Source organism: Lemur catta, chromosome 11 (assembly GCF_020740605.2).
Source record: "Lemur catta isolate mLemCat1 chromosome 11, mLemCat1.pri, whole genome shotgun sequence".
Lineage (NCBI taxonomy): Eukaryota > Metazoa > Chordata > Mammalia > Primates > Lemuridae > Lemur > Lemur catta.
In genome coordinates this window covers 87,378,975-87,400,482 of record NC_059138.1, presented here as the reverse complement: position 1 = coordinate 87,400,482, position 21,508 = coordinate 87,378,975, and the positions used below count along the sequence as shown (strand labels likewise).

The 21,508-nt window shown below is 45.4% G+C and overlaps 1 protein-coding gene across 2 annotated transcripts in view; it reads right to left on the bottom strand.

Moving 5' to 3' along the window:
* Positions 1 to 21,508, bottom strand: part of HECW1 (HECT, C2 and WW domain containing E3 ubiquitin protein ligase 1) — a 385,512-nt gene that overhangs the window by 36,895 nt on the left and 327,109 nt on the right. For both annotated transcript variants that reach the window (XM_045564487.1, XM_045564486.1), the window contains exons 18-22: positions 19,156 to 19,239; positions 18,488 to 18,597; positions 14,295 to 14,415; positions 13,438 to 13,551; positions 12,585 to 12,737 (exon numbers count right to left, since the gene is read on the bottom strand). In XM_045564487.1, the coding sequence (XP_045420443.1) occupies positions 12,585 to 12,737; positions 13,438 to 13,551; positions 14,295 to 14,415; positions 18,488 to 18,597; positions 19,156 to 19,239 (582 nt within the window). The remainder of the gene's footprint in view (positions 1 to 12,584; positions 12,738 to 13,437; positions 13,552 to 14,294; positions 14,416 to 18,487; positions 18,598 to 19,155; positions 19,240 to 21,508) is intronic.

Here is a 21,508-nt window from a genome sequence, read left to right as displayed (position 1 = left end):
GATGGCATCTTCTGTGTCCTCAAATGGAGGAAGTGGAGGGAAAGGCCCCAGGGAGCTCCCACCCGCCTCTGTCATCAGGGCACTGAGCCACTCATAAGGGTGGATGAATTTTGGAGGGATACAAACACGCAACCATAGCAACGACTTATTCCAAGGTTGAAAATGTTTTTTATAAAAGTATAGGCCTGTAGAAATATTTTTAATTCTGCAAAAATTTTGCTGGATCCTTTTCTTTTTCTAACCTCTTTTCTTATGGGTGTATGAAAACAGTGGCACTCAACGGAGTGATTTTCTTCTCCTAGGTGACATGTGGCAATGTCTGGAAACATGTTTGGTTGTCACAACTAGGGATGGTGGGGATGGTGCTACTGTACTTAGTGGGCAGAGGCCAGAAGTGCTGCTAAACATCTTACAATGCACAGGACAGGCCCCCACAGTAAGGAATTATCTGGTCCCAACTGACAACAGTGCTGAGGTTGAGAAGCCCTGGATTGAAGGAACCAGTTTAGCTTTCTCTGACACCCTCAGCTGTCCCTATATAATATGCATGTCCATTCAAAGGAAGAATGACAGCACCTACCATTTGTTAAATGCCTACTGAGTGCCAGTCACTCTTCCTGTATCTTTACAACCAAGAAGCAGAATAGACACTGTTATGAGATACACTGTGTCCCTCAAAATTCATATTTTGAAGTTACCCCCGGCACCTCAGAAAGTGACTGTGTTGGTAGACAGGGTCTTTTTTTTTTTTTTTTTTTTTTTTGAGACAGAGTCTCGCTCTGTTGCCTGGGCTAGAGTGCCGTGGCATCAGCCTAGCTCACAGCAACCTCAAACTCCTGGGCTCAAGAGATCCTCCTGCCTCAGCCTCCCGAGTAGCTGGGACTACAGACCCGTGCCACCATGCTGAGCTAATTTTTTCTATATATTTTTAGTTGTCCAGTTAATTTCTTTCTATTTTTAGTAGAGACAGGGTCTCACTCTTGCTCAGGCTGGTCTTGAACTCCTGACCTCGAGCGATCCTCCTGCCTTGGCCTCCCAGAGTGTTAGGGTTACAGGCGTGAGCCACCGCGCCTGGCCTAGACAGGGTCTTTAAAGACGCAATTAAGTTGTTATGAGGTCATATGGGTGGGCCCTAATCCAATATGACTGGTGTCCTTATTAGAAGAGAAAACTAGGACACATATACATATGTATACAGAGAAAAACCATGTGAAGACACAAGGAGAAGATGGTCATTTACAAGACAAGGAGAGAGGCTTCAGAAAAAACTAACCCTGACAACATACCTTGATCTTGAACTTTCAGCCCACAGAATTTTACAGAGTAAATATCTGTTGTTTATGCCACCCAGTCATGGGTGCCATGGTACTTTGTTATGGCAACACTAGCAAACTGACACAGGCACTGCCTTAGTATGTTTATGCTGCTATAACAGAATACCCCAGACTGGGTAATTCATAAACAATAAAAACTTATTTCTTACACTTCTGGAGGCTGGGAAGTCCAAGATGAAGGTGCCAGAAGGTTGCATATATGGTGAGGACCCTCTTGCTGTGTCTTCACATGGCAGAAGGGAAGAAAGGTCACAGAAAGGGGAACAAATGCTGTGTCTTCACATGGCAGAAGAGCACAAGAGAGGGAACCCATGCTCTCGGCCCTTTTGTAAGGGTCCCCATCCTATCCATGAGGGCTCCACCCTCAACATTTAATCATCTCTTAAAGACTCCACCTCTTAATACTATCACATTGGTGATTAAGTTCCAACACATGACTTTTGGGGGACACATTATTCAAATCATGGCAGGCACCATTATCTCCTTTTTATGGACAAGGAGGCTGAGACTCAGATAGGTTAAGAAACCTACAGTGGCTCACGCCTGTAATCCTAGCACTCTGGGAGGCCGAGGCAGGTGGATCGTTTGAGCTCAGGAGTTCAAGACCAGCCTGAGCAAGAGCGAGACCCTGTCTCTACTAAAAATAGAAAGAAATGATTTCGACAGCTAAAAATATATATAGAAAAAAATTAACTGGGCATGGTGGCGCACACCTGTAGTCCCAGCTACTCGGGAGGCTGAGGCAGAAGGATCGCTTAAGCCCAGGAGTTTGAGGTTGCTGTGAGCTAGGCTGACGCCACGGCACTCTAGCCTGGGCAACAGAGCGAGACTCTGTCTCAAAAAAAATAAAAAAAAGAAAGCTGCCCAGGGTCACACAGCAACTAAGAGTTGGAGCAGAAATTTAAACCCAGGTTTGCCTTTTGCAGTGTGGCACTGTGCCTCAGGAAGGTGCACCTCAGGAGGGTGCTGCCTCCCTGCCAGAAACCATGCTGGCTCCAGAGGGCAAACAAAGACAATCAAATGCTGCCCTGATCCAGTTTCAAAGAGGACACAAATGCTTATAATGTGAAGTAGCCAGGGAGAGAGGGAATGAGAGGTGCAGACAGTAGACTAGAGCAGTGGTTTTTCCAAACTGGTTTGCACAACAGCATGGAGATGGGGAGGAGGAAGAGTCTGAGTGGTCAGCTGCCCCTCCTTCTTGCGGGAGACCCCCTCCACTCTCCCCTGTTCTAGATATTGGGGTTGAATGCAAATTTCACTGGGAAACAAAGTTCCAGCTAAAAGCGTTTGAAAACCATTGTTTCCTAAAATAAATCAAAAGAAGATAAACACATTTACCTTGAGAAGAAGGTTCAGGAAAGAAGTCATGAAGGAACTCACAGTATTTTAAATGGATTTTCAGGGTGGGTGAAATTTGGGCCCACGCAAATGAGAGAAGAAACAGTCGGGCACGGTTGGGGCATAGAGGGAAGCCCTGAGGAAGCCAGGGGAGGACAGAGAGGAGCTGGCCCCAAGGCAGATGGCGTCTCAAGGCAGGTAGTCTCTGTGCTTTGGCTGTCCCGAGAATCTGAGGAATCAGGACTCCATTTTATAGATAATGAAGAATTATTAAAGATTTTTGTGCTGAGAAACTGGGGAGGGGCAGCAAATGGGACGAGGAAGGGAAGAGCCCAGAGGTAGGGCGAGCATGGGAGGTCCGTGCACGGCTGGCATTGACAATGTGCCAGGAGCTCATGCGCAGGACGGTTCGTGGGACCCGGCAGCAAGTCCTCAGGTGGGTAGATATAGAGCATTGGTGAATTCGTATCTAAGACACGTTTCCCCCTAATAATTTAGCTAAGGCATTTGTATCGAATCGCATCTTAGCTGTTAGAGATTTATTTACGTTTTACATACACATATAATTTCTATGTAAATTCATACACATGATCATACATGCTTTTTTAGCATCATCAATTCTGGCTTCTCCACGCTTGGCTGGCTCCTCTCAACTCGCCTCATCTCCTGTGACCCAGGCCGACAGTCTACGATGTGCCCTTCCATGTTTTCCATCTGAATAATGTCCTCACATACTAACGTGTTTGTATTCATGTACCTCTATCTATATGCACACGGGTTTGGGTCATTATTTTTCAGTTTTTGAATCGTATTGTTCACTCTTTTCTGCTTCTTTCTTCTCTGAACACTGTCTTGAGGAAATCCCTCTCCACCCTGATGCCTTGTAGCACGGTGCAGTGTGGATCTGTGTAATGAATGTAACCAGTCCCCTGCTGACGGGCATTTGCGTAGCTTCTAGGTTTGTGCCTTTAAAGACAATGCTGAAATAAACACCCCTGTCTATTTTGTTAGGGCTCTACTACAGCTTTTAAAACCAGACTGTGTGGTTTGATCCCTAGTTCTGCCATTTACTAGCTGCTAGCTTGGGCAAGTTTTAAACCTCTCCGGGTACTGGTTTCCTCATTTGTAAAACAGAGGGATCGTAATAGGATGCGTAATTCGTGTAGAGCCCTTACAAAGACACCTGCTGCATCATAAGGGCTCAATAAATATTACCTATTATTAGAAAAGTCTTTAACACTAGTGCTTTTGTTTTTATGAGATAAAATTGTGGGTTAAAGAGTATATGGGTTTTAAAATTTTAATATATATGAAAATGCATGTTTCTGCCAGCAATGCATGAGAACATCCTTTTCCTTATGTCCCCTCCAAAAACAAATAACTTTTTAATTTTTGCCAGTTTGATAGTTATAAAATGATATATAATTGTTACTTTAATTTATATTTTCCTAATCATTGGAAAAATTGAAATTCTTTTTTATGAGTTTGTTGATCATTTGGATTCGTTCTTCTCTAAACAGGTTTTTCATGTTCTTTGCCAATTTTTCTAGGGTTTCTTTCCCAACTCTTCTTTTTCTTCCAAGTTGTAAAAGCTCTTTGAAATCTGTATTACAGATTTTCGATCTCTGATTTTCCTGAGTTGCAAAGATTCATTTTCCAAATCAAAGCTTGTCTTTTGATCTTGTTTATGGTATTTTTGCCATAAAAAGTATTTTAATTTTTATATATTCAAATATGTCTTTCTTTTCTTTTATAGATTCTAGAGTTTCAATGTTGATTAAAAAGGTCTCTACCACTCAAGGTTTCTTGAGTTTGTTTTATTAACATATTCTCGATAATGTTCTAGAATATGCATAAAATCTAGATTTTCCTAAAGAAATTTTTTTAATATGTTAATTTTTTTTAACTTAGAGAGGAATCTAACATAATTTTCTTTTGGTTGCACAGCCACTTACAGTATTGGCAGCATTGACTACATAGTTCATTCTTTTCCTACCGGAAGCTTCTCATGAGTTCTGAAGATAGCAGGGTTCAGAAATGAGCAGAACAGGCAAAGTCCCAACTGTGAACATTTATGGTAACTTCTCACCTAATTTTTGCCCCATAGCTTCTCTGGGGCATTGCTAGGAAGGCTACTGCAATTCAGCCAGAGATGGGACCAGCAAAGCTCTCACAGGTGTCCAGAAAAGTACCTGGGAGCTGCTGTTGGGGGTGGGCTGGGGCTGGGGGAGCTTACCTGATCTAGGCTCAGATCAAAAGTCCACAGTGAGCTCTTCTGTCAGGAAGCCCTTGGAGGCTGAAGGGTCATGAGACATCCAGTGGGATCTTATTGTGGTTTCTACCTACTAATTCATGACTCTGCAGATGTAGCAAGGGATATTTAAAGTGTGTTATCCAGGATTTCTTAAGTTCCATAAAACTCTACAATTACACTTAATACTCATTTGGCCAAACTCTAAACATGCTCACAGGAGCTTCCCTCCTCCCCACCTCCCCTTGCCAAAGACCTGAAAACAGATTTCTACCACCCAAGTAGTATCTGCTTGGAAAGGAAGAGAGGTCGGGGCTGGGGCAGAAAGCTGGGGAGTCTATTTTTCTTGCAGTTAGCAAAGGGTCTCGGGCCCCTCTTGGAAATTTTGGTTTGAGAGGCCCTAAAGTGTCTGGTTGTGACACTGGTAAGGTTAGATTGCTCACTGCCACTGACACAGAGTAAGCACACAGCCTTTCTGGTGGTTGCACAAGAAACGGCATCAGATTTGAAATCTGGCTTCTGAAAATTCTTCTCACACTGACAATTACATAAAGAATGACTCACAACACAGTAATTTCTTAAAATGGTACGTGTCAGTACAGTCATGCGCCTCATAACGACATTTCGGTCAAGGACAGACTACATATATGACGGTGGTCTCATAAGATTATAATGGAGCTGCCTTAGACAGGGGTACCATGTTTAAATCTTTTATACCATAGTTTTCTGTACCTTTTCTATGGTTAGCTATGTTTAGATACACAAATACATACCGTTGTGTTACAGCTACTGACAGTATTCACTGCGGCAATGCGCTGTACCAGACCGCAGCCTAGGAGCAGCAGCCATACCATACAGCCTAGGTGTGCAGGGGGCCACACCGTCTAGGTGTGTGTAAGTGCACTCTATCATGTTCACACAATGACAAAATCACTTAATGACGCATTTTTCAGAATGCATCTCTGTCATTAACTGACACATAACTGTACTTAAACAGAACATGTCTGACACTCCGGTACTTTTCCTAGAAATAGAGAGGGAACTCTCCTATGTCAATTGTTTAGACTTCAGTGCATCGTAGATTTGCTCTGGGAAAAGTGGCATTCAGAATGATTGGGACAGAATTTCCAGTGGTGATTTCAGAGAGTACAATTAGTAGGAACTTAAATGACATTCAACAGCGAGTGAAAGCTCCACATTTATTTTTACTTTTTTTCTAAATCCCAAACATTCTGAACTAGAAATTGAAATGAGACTGAGAAGCATCCTATCCATCCACCCATCCATCCATCCATCCATCTGTCCATCCTCCCTTCTTCCCCCTCTCCTTTCTTTCCTTCCTTCTTTCCTTCCCTCCACTGTGTTTACTGAGTGCCAAGTTTGTGACAAGCTACAGGAAGACTCCAGTCTCACAGGGCTTACATTCTGGGGGAGAAACAATAATGAGTGTTAAACATATCATATAAATACACTTTATTTAGATAGTGATAAAAAATTCTGTCACTATAATAAAGTAGGATGTTAAGTTGGAATGTTATAAATGGACAAGCTATTTTTAAATTGAGTGCTCAGGGCAGGCCCTTAGAGAAAGGCATATTTGAACTCTAATGTGAATCTTTCCTATGTAAGCATAATAACTTGAAAATATATGCATTTTTGCAATATTCATACATTGTATTAGATGTAAAAATAAATTTGGACCTTTTCACATTTCATTTATAGTTTTGTTGTTTATGCCTCCATTCAAAAAATATGAGCATTTTTACCTGGCATTTTCTTATACATCATTTTTTATAGCAAGTAGAGAATATTCAATGATATCAAGTTTTAGCAAATATTAAAAATATTGAAATAACACATCTTGAGCATGTGGGGCTGTAGCCACTATGAATCTGGCTCTTTCAGATTATAAAGAAGTGCCATTTAACATAGAGGGTACCACAAAAAGAAGAAATGGTAGATTGATTTAAAAAAGAAGTTGTCTTTGCACTGGCAAGTATTTAGGTAGAATTTCAGGTGATTATTAGTGTCATTTTAAGCTATTTAGCTTTTCATATACTTAATCTCCCATCGTTTATAATCTGTCATCAAATTTTGCTCATTTGTTCATTGCCCTTCCAAAATATCTTTCCATTACCATTGCTTGTGCTTTATTTTGATTCTTTATCCTCTCATCCAGGAACTATGTCAACAGCCTCTTAAGTGACAGCCACATTGCCCACTCCAATTCATCTTCCACTTGTAACCAGAGTTGACTTTCTGGTTTTAAATACCGATCTGATCAGGCTCTTCCTCTGCTCTGCAGACGTGCCTGGATCCCTGTCACCGTCTTCGTGATAAAACCTGAACTCCCTGGAATGCCATCAAACGCTCTTCCCTATCTGACACCAGGATGCCTTTCCAGCCTCTTTCTCTATTTTGAGGCCACATAAAACCAACATGTGTTTGCTCTTCCTTCCCTCCTGCTGTGACTGTGGCGGGGGGGGGGGGGGGGCCTCTACCTGGAAGTCTCTTCTCCCTTTCTCTGCCAGCCATTTATTTTCATTCATTTTCAAAGCTCCTTGTACCTAATGCTTATTACAATGCAATGTGACCAGTGCTATAAAAGGGGTATGGATAGCACTGATCACACTGTATTGTAATTTCCCCAATCATATACATGATTTTGCCTTTGTGGGGGCGCCAGAGCCTGATGCTAGAGCCAGGATGCCTGGGTTCCAACCCCAGCCCGGTCCATAACTATCTCTGTGACTTTGGTTATGTTTATACTTCATTTTTCTCATCTGTAAAAGTAGGATAACTCAGTATCAGGGTTATAATGTTAGATGCCTAGAACAGTGCCTGATATATTTAGTAGTTCTCAATGGATGCTTTATTATTCAGTCTAATTATCAACTTATAGAAGTTAATATCCCAAAGATATATATATATATATATATATACGTGTGTATATACATTCCATGTATGTATATATATATAGAACTTTATATCCTGAAAGATATAAAATACAATAAATATTAAAAGAATACAAAAAGTAGCATACGAGTACATCATCAATATGCAAATGACATCATCATAATAAAAGAATGAAGATATGAATTTGGAATAGTATTTCAAGATTTCTGTCACTAAAGACACATAAGTTTAGCAAACGGTGAGACTTCTAGTGGATGAGTTGAATGTGCTGAGTTGTATGGGCTCCTGTGGCTAGTTTCAGCTCCTCCCTCACCACCATCCATGGTTTCCCACCTTTTCCTGCCCTGCTTTGTGACCCTGGGGACTGCCACCGTGGGCTGTGATATCTGAGAACCTTTGTCCTTTGGCTTATGGTTGGGTTTGGCCAATGGGACTGGAGGTGGAGGAAGAGCACTGAGGTGCCATTTCCTGGCCTCGCCCTGCCGTGGCCAGTCGGGCAGGGGCTGTGTCCATGGGTGACCCCAGCTCTGGTGGGAGCCCCTCACAGGCTCCAGCTCTCGAAGAGCTCTTCTGACTCAGTCTCCTCTCTCTAACTGGGCCTGAGTGTCACTGCTGCTCACTTCGACAGGGTCCTTATGAGTTCGGAAAGTCAGTGGTACAAATCAGCAATGAAATATTACTAGCAATTACAGGAAGTCCCTTTAGGCCAAAGGCAAATGAACAAAAACAAAAAAAGATTTTTGTTCCAGTTTACTTAATGTGTGTAACACAGAATTTTCACTATATTTATTCACCCTGGTATCACTCAACAGTTGACTGGGAAAAAAAGGGACGCAGGTGGAATCACTATGCCCTGTTCTGGCGGTTGATTCAGCCGGCTCTATCCCATGGATACGAAGCCCCCGGGAGCACAAGGCCCCAGAATCTGAGGTACCTCCTCTCAAAGGGACGCTTCCAGGGGAAGGACACAGTGTCAGGGGTTTCTCCACTGATGTCTTTCGGTGGTGCCTGCAAGCGGCTGTTGTAGAAGCACGTGCAGGGTGAGGAGCAGGAGGCCTTCCCTCAGTCACAGGCAGCATTCCGGCGTCCTGCACAGTGATCCCAAGAGTGCAGAGCTCCTAAGGGATGTGAGCATTCAAATATCGCTGACATTTCAGGGGCTTTGGAACCACAGACGATAAAGAAAAGTATGAACTTTGAGCAGTGAGTCTGCACATGGAAGGAAGGAGAGCTCTATTTATTTTAACAGCCCTGGTACAAGGAAGAGACTGGCATGACTTGTAGAAAAACACTCATTTATGCACCAACAGTCAGTGAGAGGTTGTTCGGAACACCTTGAAGTGCCAGGCATTGTGCTAGAGTAAAATAAGACAAACCATCTCCGCTCCTGCAGAGCTTATCTTCTAGATGGGAGTCAGAAAAAACGAACAAGAGTACAGGACTCAGAAGAAGGTCAGTGGAGTTAGATAAAGACCCAGAGTAACAATGCAAAGAAAAGTAAAGACGACCAGTGCAAGGATGCCTTCTCCAGCCATGGCCAAGAAACGTGTCAATCCCGAGTGGTGTTTGATCCTCGGAAGCTGCCCTGTCTCGGCATGTTTATTTCTGGTCTGTGGTCATGTTTATTTCTGTTTCCAGAGTGAAGAGGAGGTGGGCAGGGAGTGGTGTCCATGAACACATCACCCTCCTCTCCTCAGGCTGCGTCCTGCCCTGGCTTTATGAAGTCAGGGCTGTGCCCATGAGAAGCCCTGTCCTCCTTTGGTCTCTCTATTTCGTCATGAGTGATGTGCAGGTTATGGTGGTTGCCATCTTCCTCGCAGATCCCATGAACCCGTGACAGACGCCTTGGAGCGAGGGAGGGAAGAGGGCCTGGCCCAGGGATCTGGGATCGGCAGCGTCCACCCTACTGGTGGCACCAGGCAGCTAGTGGAAGAAAGTCGAGTCTTGGGCAGTGAGACTTGAGAACTCAGCATTCTGGTTTCCTCGCTGTCATGGACTTCCTGCCTGCAGCCACAGCACCCACTCCCTGCTGGTCTGAGCCCTCCTGGGTGCCCATTGCTCAAATGCTGGCCAAAGAGTTTAAAGAGCACTCAGGGGGACAGGAAAGGCAAAACCTGTGTGTTTTATTGGTTAAACCATTTGCCTAAAGGCACAAGGATGGCTTAAAGCAGGAAAATAAGCAAAAGGGATAACTGCAGTGTTATGGTTTTGTTAAGACTTCCCACAGCCCAACAGGGCTTCCTGTTCAAAGTTAGACTCTGCCCAGGCGGCTTACGTTCCCTTAGCCCTGGCTCTGCCTGTGCAAAGAAAACCAGTTCCCCTCTCTCAGGAATTCTGAGCCCTGATAACAGTGTGACTCCACATGGAGGTTCCCGATACAATCTGATGCCTGTCCCAGTGGAGGTGTGGGGGCTTGTTCTGCACTCTAGGCTGTAGACTCTGGGGACGGAGGTGTTGCGAGCTGGAGCCTTAAATCAGAGGAGAGGTCCCCTGCTCACTTCCTAACAACTCGGCATCCAACAGGTGGCTCTGGAAGGAAGCCTCATCTCCATGAAGCTCGGTTCAGATGGCTAGTCGCTCAGGCAGCCGCCTGCAATTTTGTTTCCAGGACGCGTGGCAAACATTCTCAACAAGGGTGGGAACATCAGCAGATGAAAGTCAGTGCGTTGCTGCAGGGCCAAGTCCTCGAGCAAAGGACACAGCATTTAACTGGCACGTTGAGGGCAGGAACTTCTGAGCCCTCAGTAGGGATCCACCCAGAGAACTTTGCTAATTCTTACAACATCCCCGCATGCCACAATTTCCTTCCTCAGTGCAATAAAGTATATCTGACACATCTACACAGCCTCCTCGGCCTCAGTGCAGAGAGCAGTGGAAGGCAGCAAAGCCGGGTGCAGAGGGGGCTGGGCAGCTGGCAGGCGCCTTCGCCATGGAAAGTGACCGAGGCCACTCCCAGCAGGCTGGCCAGCCGACACGTGGGCCACAAACCCAGCGTCTTCTGTGCTTTCCATGAGGCCTTCACGGGGGCTCTATTTTGTGGCCACACTGAAACACGCTCGACTCCACGGTTTCCTTCGGAACATCCCATTCACCTCACTGTGACACTTGTCCGGATGCCCTTTGCCACCCTGCTGTCTTTATGCAGCATGCATGGGCTTCACTCCCCACTCCCTGGCCTCCCGCCTTGGGCAGGGTGAGAGAGTTTTCCCTGGTGGTTGAATACAATGCCAGCTTATATGTGTATCTCAGGCTGACACACACGTGTGTGTATATATGTGTGCACAACTTAGCATTTAAGCAACAGTATTGTAATCACTGATTTACTCATGCGTTCCTCCCACCGCTGCTCCTTGAGGGATGAGACCTCGCTCATTTCGTCTTTGTGTCCTCCCAGCACACAGTATGTGCTTCATTTGTAACTGTTAAATTCGTGAAGGTATTCCCCATAATGCCTAGCAAGTCCCTATAATAATCAGTCTTCATCGACTGCTGATTCCAATCCGTGACCTCCAAGACACCATCTTAAGTTTCCTGCTCACAAGCTGAGAGAGAACGGAGGGATGACAGCGTGTGGCCCGTGTACTGTCCATTAGGGTGTACGGGAAACAGCACTTGCCACTGTTGGCTGGAGCCTCGTGAATGTGAGCTCAGGGAGCGCTCAACTGTCAGGGCCACACACCCCTCCCGTGCAGCCCTGCCTGCTTGGCCCGCCCCTGCCCCTGTGCTTCTGCCTCCCAGGCTTCCTCATCTGCCTGCCGGCAAGTTACAGGAAGAGGAGTGACAGCGGGCAAGTTTTGTTTTATCTTGTGCCAAACACTTGATGTGCACACACTCTGCCTCAGGAACTACAGAGCTGAGGGTGTGTTTGGAGGGAGAGGGCGTGTGCAACAGCCGGAAGCCTTAGCAGGCTGGCCACACGCATGCTAGATGACCAAACTGTTGAGACTCAGGCTTTCAGCCCAGCAGGCCCAGGCATCACCCCAATGCTCCCCTCAACAGCAGCACAGATCAGCCGTGTCAGAGAAGAACCCGTGTTAGCCGGCTCTGGACTCATTTCCCTGTCAATAGCAGGAGCTCTTGCAGTCAGAGCAGGGGTAGTTTTCAAATCAGGCATGGTGGTGATACAGCAAGCACGCACCCTAGATGTCCCATGCAGCTTTCTGGAGATTCCTAATATCTACATCTGAGGTACCTTGCCCATAACACTGCGCATAATTGACTGATACCTCTCTTCTTATGCACATCAGTAAGTGATAAAAGAATGCCCCAATACCAGACAACCACAGACATATTGGATTTTCCAGTCAGAAGAATGCTTGAGATCATCTGACCCAACGACCCAACAGTGAGATGCAGTGTCCACAGTCACCATCGGTCCAGGGTCAAAGAATTTCAAACCCATGGATGCCCCCACAAAGCCCCCTCCACTGGAGACCTTTATGATATTAGCAAAATCATCAACATTCATGGCCTGTGTCTACTTATCTTAGTGTCTTCTCAGTAGGCAATTATTCTATCTTACCCCAATTTGCCGCTGATATATTATCAGTGTCTTTAGTAATCTGTCCTGTGTTCTGGGTGAAGACTCTCAGAGTCTTCCTTCTAGGGTGCTCTGTTCACTCTCACCGCCCCTCATAATACTTGCCTTTGCTCTGAACACGGTGGCTTTCCAGAAATGCTGCTGACTTCTGACTAAGAAAGAGTAGAACTTTCACACGTAAGAAAGAGAAAAATACAGATCTTACCATTCAAGATGATTTTCTACGAAAGCAGACATGGGGCTGATCTGCACTGTGTAAGTGTCATTAGCGGAGTACTCAAAGAGTCCGTAGTAAGGGTTGAAGAGCTCCTGAGACAAAAGGAAGAAGAACTCTCGGGAAGGGCCGCTGTAGTCCAGGCTGCAAAGGAAGGAGAGGTCCAGGAAGCTCATTCTGTGCCCGGAGCTGGGGGCCTGTTTCTTACCCAGAGCCTAGTGTGCCCTTTCAGAGTCGGGGGCTGGGGGAGCAGAGAGCAGCCTCTGCTCTTTGGAGTGGATCCCAGTAGAAGCATCAACTTGCTTTAGAAAATGAGGATGCAGTAATTGGTTTGGAGATGTGTCTTAACCAGATGTCTGTGAATGAACTCTTACGGCAGTTTTTCTTAACCTTCTCTTTTGATCGTCTAACACCTATGAGCTAAAACATACAGCTGGCCTAATAAAAACAAGGACTTTGCGGTGGGAGACATCAAAGTATTTCCAGCAACAGTGCACGTGTGCATGCGTGCGTGTGTGTGTGTGTGTGTGTGTGTGTGTGTGTGTGTGTGTGTGTGTGGGAGGGTGAATTGAAAAGGCTTCCACGTTCATTCCAATATGCCCTCCTAGGTGGGCTTGCCCTCCATGGCTGAGGTGGTTTTCCATGAAATCACTGAAATTATATGAAAAGTTTGGTGTGCAGTTGTACACGTGCACTTGAAAGACCTCCTGGGAGGATGTGATCAGAGTCACCTGGGGGCAAAGGCTTACGGCCACCCTGCTCCTTCTGGGGAAATACCGCCCCAGATCCTGGGGCTCTGGTCTACCCGCACGGAGGTGTCTGCATAAAACTCCTGGTGCCTCACCCCTCCTCTCCAACAAAGGTGACGTAGAGCTTGTTTCTCTGGAGCTCTTTCCGGGAATAGGCCATCACCTGATTGAAGGTTCCCTCCAACAAGTGATCCCGACGAATAATGAGCCTGAGAAGGAGAAGGAGTGGTGAGCACGACCCTGAAGCCAGGATGTGGACTGTGTTCCGTGTGCGTTGAGAGTGGCCGGGTTTAGGGTCTCACTCCCCAGCCTCCCCAACAGAGAGGAAAGAGGAAGATGCAGGTTCTGCCAGTTCAGCAAGGGACTTTCTTAACACTGTTTTCAAAACATTGGGAGCACAAGGAAAACATAGACACTTATCACACATTCCATCATATTGGACAACTTTTCAGATTATTTTTTGGTCAAGTCATAGGATGTCTCAAGTTGGATTCCTGAGTTTGGGCTTGGCTTTTCAAGATGGAAATAATAAACCCAGAAGTGAAAAAAATAAACATTTTACTTAGACTTCAGTTACAAAGTTACAAAGAGTCCAAGAATTTGGCTAATGAGGTAAAATTTTCCCCAAGAATAAGTAAAGGGAAATACAAGATTTTTGATTTAGTTTAAGATTCCTTGTTTTCTGAAAACAAGGTCTACCATTGATTTTTCTATATGCCTTTGCCTAAAATCTACTTTTCTTTCTCTTTCTTCTTCCCTCTCTTCCCTTCCTTTCCAATTTCTTAACTTCCTTTCTTGTTTCCTTCCAACTTCCTCCTTCCCTCCCTTCAGACCATTACTGCTACCACACCAGGGGATTCAATCTCCAAAAAAAAAAATCACAAAGGTATAGAGGAGGAAGGGATAGAAAAATCTACCACCTGAATTCAGTGCCAAGCACTGGAGCACTCACTTAATTTTCCCTGGACCCTGACCAAATCCTTTGGCTTCCAGTTTTCTGTAGAAATTGCGGAGCTTGGCCTCGAAGTCTCTCCGGTAGGGTGAAGGGGCTCTTGCACTGGCTCTCTGTAAACCTGCAGAGGGAAGCACATGGCCCGAAGGCCATCACTTTCTACTGAAGAACAAACATGCAGAGGACGGGAGAGCAGGAGCTAACCCAAGGCACATTCTGCCATCTTCATATTTTTCATCTTCAAGAAGTTCCCCTCGATTTCCAACACTCTTTCAGTTACTTTCATAATAAACAGAAATAATGTACTAAGAAGAAAAATGAATTCTAATAGGGATAAATATTTACATCTTCTACCCCCATTATTTTGGGTTGTATTTCTTTTAAAAGTACCTTGATGAGCATTTTTCTTGGCTTAATTGTACTTAGGTAATCTAAAATAATTAACATGAACTGAACTAGGTTAAGCGTTTCTTGTAAGTTGCTAAAAGAAATGATTGAAAATATGATGAGGTAACTAGGACTTTAATATATGCATTTGTTGTGCTTCTATATAGATACTGATGCTAAAATAAACATATGTGTACACTAGGGCTCAGAGCATTTAGGGATTTATATTAGAGTACCTTGCATCATAAGAGTAAAGCTTACAATAATTAAAATAATTCATTAACTCTGTATAGAAGATAACTTTTATATCATTTAGAGTGCTTTGTGAATGCTTTACCACCTTTAAACACATTTAATGAAAATAAGAATGGAAGAATAACATTCCTATTCCAGTTTTACAGATGGCTAGAATCCGCTTGCCCATCCCATAACTATGTAGTGGTTACTAACCATATTCCAGGTATTAAGTTCAGAGTCTAGGGAAGACTGATACCAGGGAACTCACAGATGTGAGTATACAATTACAAGTTGAGATGATTGCTACTCACGAAGGAAGGGAATCCAGTTCTTTGATATTACAGAACACGCTTGCCAAGTCCGGGATCTGTGGGGGAAGATCATGAGCTTGGCCTCTGATGGTGAGACCTTCGACTGTTTGGAGAGAGATGTAGTTTGAGGAAGAAGAGAAAAAAGCTGGGATTGAGGCTTAAGGATGGTAGGAAGAGGAGGATGAGGCCGCGGGAGTGGCCACAGAAGTGGACGAGATGCCTAGAGTGGTGTCCCGGAAGGTGACAGAAGAGGCGACAGTAGTGGAGGGCAGTCAGTGACGCTACATCAGTGGCAGGAACAGGAGGGCTGACCTGAGGGCCTGGCGACCTTAGCAATGACACCTCCTCTCAGTACAGGTGGGCAGGAGGGTGAGATGAGCGCAGGTTTGGCACCTGGCAGGTCTGGCAGCGGGCGTTTGAGGCAGTTTCTGCCGGACGGCCTCAACCTTCTCCGGGAAGTAAAATGGGACATGATTAGCTGGGAGAGACGAGGCGGTGGGGGCTGGAAGTTTGAGGGAGACATTTGAAATAGTAATAGAGAAGACCAAAGAAATGTGCTCAACTTTTCTTTTGGGTGTTCAAGGCTCATGTGAAGTGAGAAATGATTGATTTATAATTAATAATCTGCCTGTCAAGTGAGTTTGCCCCAGAGTGCCTGGCTGCGGATGGCGAGGAAGCGGCTAGGAAGGTCGATCTCGGGGTGAAGCTCTGCCAGAGGGGCAGACGCAATGGGGAGACGGCAGCAGGGAGGTCAGGGCGCTGGTGGGGATGTTACTGAAACTAGGAGCCACAGAACCTATGCTGGGTAAGGGGAAGACGTTAGACAGGAAAGGAGACAATTCCTGTGCTGAAGGCCTGAGGAGGCCAAGGGATGGCAGCAGGGAGAGGAGCTGAACAAGCACATTGGAAGGGAGAGGACCCTTGAATTAGCAATTTTAGATGATGACGTGGTGTGCATGTGGCTGGGGGTGGGTGTTTGAGGCAGGGGAGGAGAAAGTCACTGCAGACGAGGAAACCCAGGCGCTGGGAGGCCAGGAAACCAAATGGGGGTCCTTGTGGATGTTAAAGTCATCCAGAATGACAGAAGGACCTGCTGGGGAAGGAGAGGAGGACTATGAGACAGGTGCTGCCGACTTTGAGCATGAGAAAATGTTGGTAGACGACAGCAACAAGGGAGGGGGCAGAGGCAGCTAAGGGTGTGAGTGAGGAAGCATGGGGGTCCCAGATCCACCCAGACCCCACAACACTTGGGGTGTAGGGGGACCAGTAGCCACCACTTGCAAAGAAGGACACAGACAGAACTAGAATACAAGTCTGTAAGCGCAAGCATAATTTTCTGTCCAGCAGATTACAGTGCATTTTTTAACATTATGACTTTGACTACTGTCGGTGCTATCACTATCCCCATAATCACTGCTGTACATTGTTCTAATAATTTATGCTTTACAAAGTACTTTGGTGTAAACGTCTAGGATTCACTACCTCTGTAGCATGCAGGTAGATTTCATAAAGGTCTAGGATAATGGGAATTATAAAATTTAAAATCAAAATATTTGGATTGCATTAATCTAGGACTCTGTGGTCAAAGCTGGAGAGGAAAGAATTAAGCCCTTTTGACAAAAGGAGTTGGATGATTACTTAGATTCATGGCATTAGTAATGTGTCAATCAGGAAAGTTGATTACTTTTAGAAAAGTTATCCTCATAATTTTCATTTAGCAAATACCTCTTTATTTTCTCTTATTTTTTCTATTTGCAGTGTGATACCTCTCTCATATAATAACGTTATTTTCAAGCTCTGCTACCAAAGGTTGAGGACCAGAGCACAGACACATTATCAGGCTGGGACAATCTCTTCAACAACATGACAGAATGTCATGCAGACCAACAGCTCCCCCAAATGGAAGGCTTTGCTTCCCCAAAGTCGGCCTCGCTTCCCCAAAGTCGGCCTCGCTGTGAAGGCTGAGAATGTCGGATTGTACTGATGTTGGCTCTAACATGGCTCCTGCTTCTCTTTTTCTTAGGCAATGGGGTCTCATTTGCGTTTTATGTCAGAGGTAGCCAGCATGTGTATTTCCTTAACAGTGCCATTGGTACACTAGTTTGGAGGAAGTGACAACAAGGAGATACTATCTTAAAAACAAATTTTAACAACTAGCAAAACTACCTCTAAGAGATAGTTAGAATGACACAACTTGGAGGAACCGCACTAAAAGACATTCTAGTTTTGGAGACTATGGTGGTACTGAATGACACAAACTCTGAGTGAGACATCCCTTCTGACAGACAGCACATTGCTAAGTTCTGTTCTCTCTGAATTTCCCCACTGGCTTCAAAAGCCCAGCCTGGACTCTGACCCTAGAGGTTGTGAGATAGGAAGTTTCGAGATTTTTCAAACTAACCTCTTTCACTTTTACAATGAAACAATGTGAAAATGTGATAATGCAAACCAAATAAAAAGGGAAAAATTCTGCAATATCTGGATCCAGTTTGGCGATACGGATTTGATCTAAGCTCTTTATCTTGATGAATTCAAAAAATCTTTTTTTTTCCCCCCACTTAACAGTTCAACATATATTCCCTCATTTGGAATGGAAAATACCTACGGTTTTTATATCACAAGTTCATTCTTATACATAAGGAGAACTTAGGGGTAACGATTTCACATTATGTAGGAAAATTCTTCGGGATCTTTGTGGAGATTTAACAACGGCCCCTAGTAACCATGTTACCAAAATTGGTATGCAATGGAGTTCTGACTCATAAGGCAGAACGTTTCAGAAAGGGCGCTTCTCTTTGAAATGCTTGGAGATTGCCCATGGAATGCAACAGCAATTTGGAGCAAGGATGGAAAACTTTTCCTGTAAAGGATCAGATAGTAAATATTTTAGCTTTGGAGGCCCCATGGTTGCTATTACTCACCTCTGCTGTTGTAGTGTGAAAGCTGCCATGGAAAATGCATAAATGAACAGGCACAGCTGGGTTCCATGGACACAGAAATTTGAATACCATATAGTTTTCATGTGTCATGAAATATTGTGTTTAAAATTTTTTTTTCAGTCATTAAAAAATGTAAGCCCTGTTCTAGCTTGCGGGCATTACGGAAACTGGCAGCAGTTTGTCAACACCTGATACGGAGAAGGCACTGCCAATCAGGGAATTGGGAGGGACGAGGGAGAGAGGACACACACAGCCGCCCTGCATTCTCCGCCACCGGTGGAAACACACATGGCCACTCGCAGGCAGCGTCAGCAGTTACCTGGGGAGTTTTGAGGTGAGGAACAGGGTGAACAGCGGGGAGAGAAGCTGTACCCAGGGTGGAAGGCAGCCTGCAGGGGGACGTAGGACATGATCTCTTCTTCAAAGAGACTGCAAATTGAAAAAAAAAAAAAGTTAGTTCTCTGTTGCCGAGAAAGTGTTCACGAATTGAGGCTACAGCAGTTACAGTTCTCACAAAGGAACAAAAGCAATTAGACTTAAATGTAGTATACAAAGATAGGCACATCATGCTTGCAAAAAATTTTTTTTTGAGACAGGGTTTCCTTCTGTCACCTGGGCTAGAGTGCAGTGGCGTCATCACAGCAACCTCAAACTCCTGGGCTCAAGCGACCCTCCTGCCTCAGCCTCCAGTGCTGGGATCACAGGTGTGAGCCACCACGCCCGGCCCCAGTGTTTTTGTTAAACGCTGTTTCATCATCAACAGAGTCCCCACCAAGTACTTTATGTGGCTCCTGCTACCTCAGTTGTAAATCTAAAGAGGGTGACAGATAGCAGGGACGGGGCGGGGACCCCACTTTGGTGGCAGCCACTAGAATCCTCTAGAACAGGTGGTCAGTGGCTCAGTCCAGGCCTCTTTCAGGCTGGCTTTGGCGGAGGAGAGCTGCCCAGGGAAGCTTTTCCAGAACTGCTGCGGGCTCAGCCCCTTACCTCAGCAAAATGACCAGATCTGCATCACAGGACAACTTTTCCAGCCCGTGATTACCCTCAGTCCGAATGTAATGGATTTTCTCCCTAGAATCATGGGGGAAAGAAAACAAAAATTATACACCAACACATAAGCTAAGGAACAGATCTTTTTCTGATCTCTGTTTTCTCTTCCGATACAGCTGAAGAGCAAAGCCCCCCTGCTCAGTGTGTTTCGCAGCGTTCCAGGCTCGCGTTGCCGGCTGCCAGGACGTGCTACACGGGACAGCTGTCCTCGGGCTCGCTCAGGAGCAGAAGCCGAGGGCTGCGGCCACGTCAGGTCCTCAGCTAAGACAGGCAGGAGTGGGGCTGGGTGAGCCAGAGCCCCTGACAGACTGCCCTGGTCTCGTGGTGTACTGGAGGCCATGGAGGAAAGGGCGAGTGGGAAGTGAGAAATCTGTGGCTGATGAGAAATTCATGGGAAATTCATGATGCCACACTGGGCACAGAGGGGACCTGGACTCTAAAACCTACGAGTCTCCCAGCACTTTTGTCTCTAGCTACAACTCGCCTATTCTGATGAACCTCCAACTCCAACCTGGCAAATCATTTCAATCAGTTTATGGAGAAGTAGCATTTATTTTGATCAAGTTAACTTTGTAGTGTGCTTGCCTGACATTATTCAAATATTGCGAACACCGTACCCAAGAATCTTTCCATTGCGTGCATGCTTCAGTGGAGTTCAATGTTTCGCCTTTCCTGAGGAGATGCAGCAGAAATCTGGGAAAACTTAAGGACTGATTTTAAAAAAAAATTTAACTTTTTTGGTTTAACCGTTTTTATTTTGAGACGATTTTAGATTTACAAGTAGTTGTAGGAAATAATACAGGGGGATCTTGTATACCCTTCGCTCAGTTCCTTCTAATGGCAACATAGGGACGATATTTTAAAAATCTATTTTCAAAAATAGTGTAGATATAACATTTTCCTCTCTACGATTATATTAATGTGAATCTAAATCATCATAACTTGTATTAAATATATTGTCCAGAAAAAGTAGAATCAACTTGACCTTTGGTGTTGGGATTTTTTTTCCCCAACAACACTTTCCAAATGAGTTGTGGGGACTTTTTCAAAAGGCAAGGGAAGCTTTTTAGCCTCTACAAAGATACACAGAAACAATTAAACAGAGAAAGGCATCGTGATCCAGCCTCGCAGCGGTAAGGTAGCACTGCAGTAAACGCCATTCCCAGAACCTGGGGCGGGGGACGGTGTGTGTCCATAGCTGCTTCTCTGACTGAGGACGGAGGGAAAAGGGAGCAGGTGGGGGCCCAGCCTGGAGAGCAAGCACTCGCCTCCCCATGTCCCTGCTGCTCCCTCTGCTGGAGTCCTTGAGCCCCTGTCCCTGTGCTTTCTCCTCCAAATCCCCATACCGCCTCCCAGCCCTCTTGTTTGGAAGATGCTCCTCTAATTTCTTGACTTCGGCCTCAAGAGCGACTCAAATTTATAGGCTCTCCCAATGAAGTGTCCCCTGCGGCGGGTTATCCTGATGCCTCAAGGGATCCACGTCTGGTTATAGCCCTGGCCTCCCTGCCTGGGGGAGAGAGGGACAGCACATTCTAGGGATCACCTTGATGCCTAAGGCCCCCGGGGGAAAGAAGTCCAGAGAGGGCCAACTCCACTAGAGCAGCAACATGTCTCCAGTCACAGAAAGCAGCACGCAGTGCAGTGGTTCTGTCACGGCACCACCATATGGACCACATCCGTGTGTCAGAATGCCAAGCACAGTTTTCAGAGAGTTTTAGCGGCTCTCCATCAGACATTGTACCGTCTGTCATGTCTATGAACGACTCAGGCAGACCCAGTGTTGTGAGGAACCTCCAAGTGCCCCTGGGGCTCCGTCCCAAGGACACTGAGAACTGGGGCAGATATCTGAGCGTGGGAATGCCATCTGTCTCCTACATATATTCCTTGGCCATCAGGAAAACTCCAGTGCAAACCCTCCTGAGCCCTCAGGACAGTAGAGCCACCTGCCTCCTTGACATTTGGACATCTCCACTGTGGCCTCAAAGACCTCAAAACTCAACATCCCCAATGAAATCCTTGACACTCTTCCTCTACTGAAGCCACTTTCTCATCCACTCTTTCCCATCTCAGTAAATATCACCACCATCCATTTACCTGTGCAAGCCCCATACCTGGCTGTCATTCTTAATTGCTCTCCACTCCTCACCCCCATGTTCAAGCTGTCATCAACTCCTGTGGTTTCTGCATCCATAGTCACCCCAAGCTGCTCCCTCTTCTCCACCCATGCATTGCCATCATCCGCACGGCCATCATCTTTCAGGTAGATTAATACAGTTGTCTCTTACGTGGT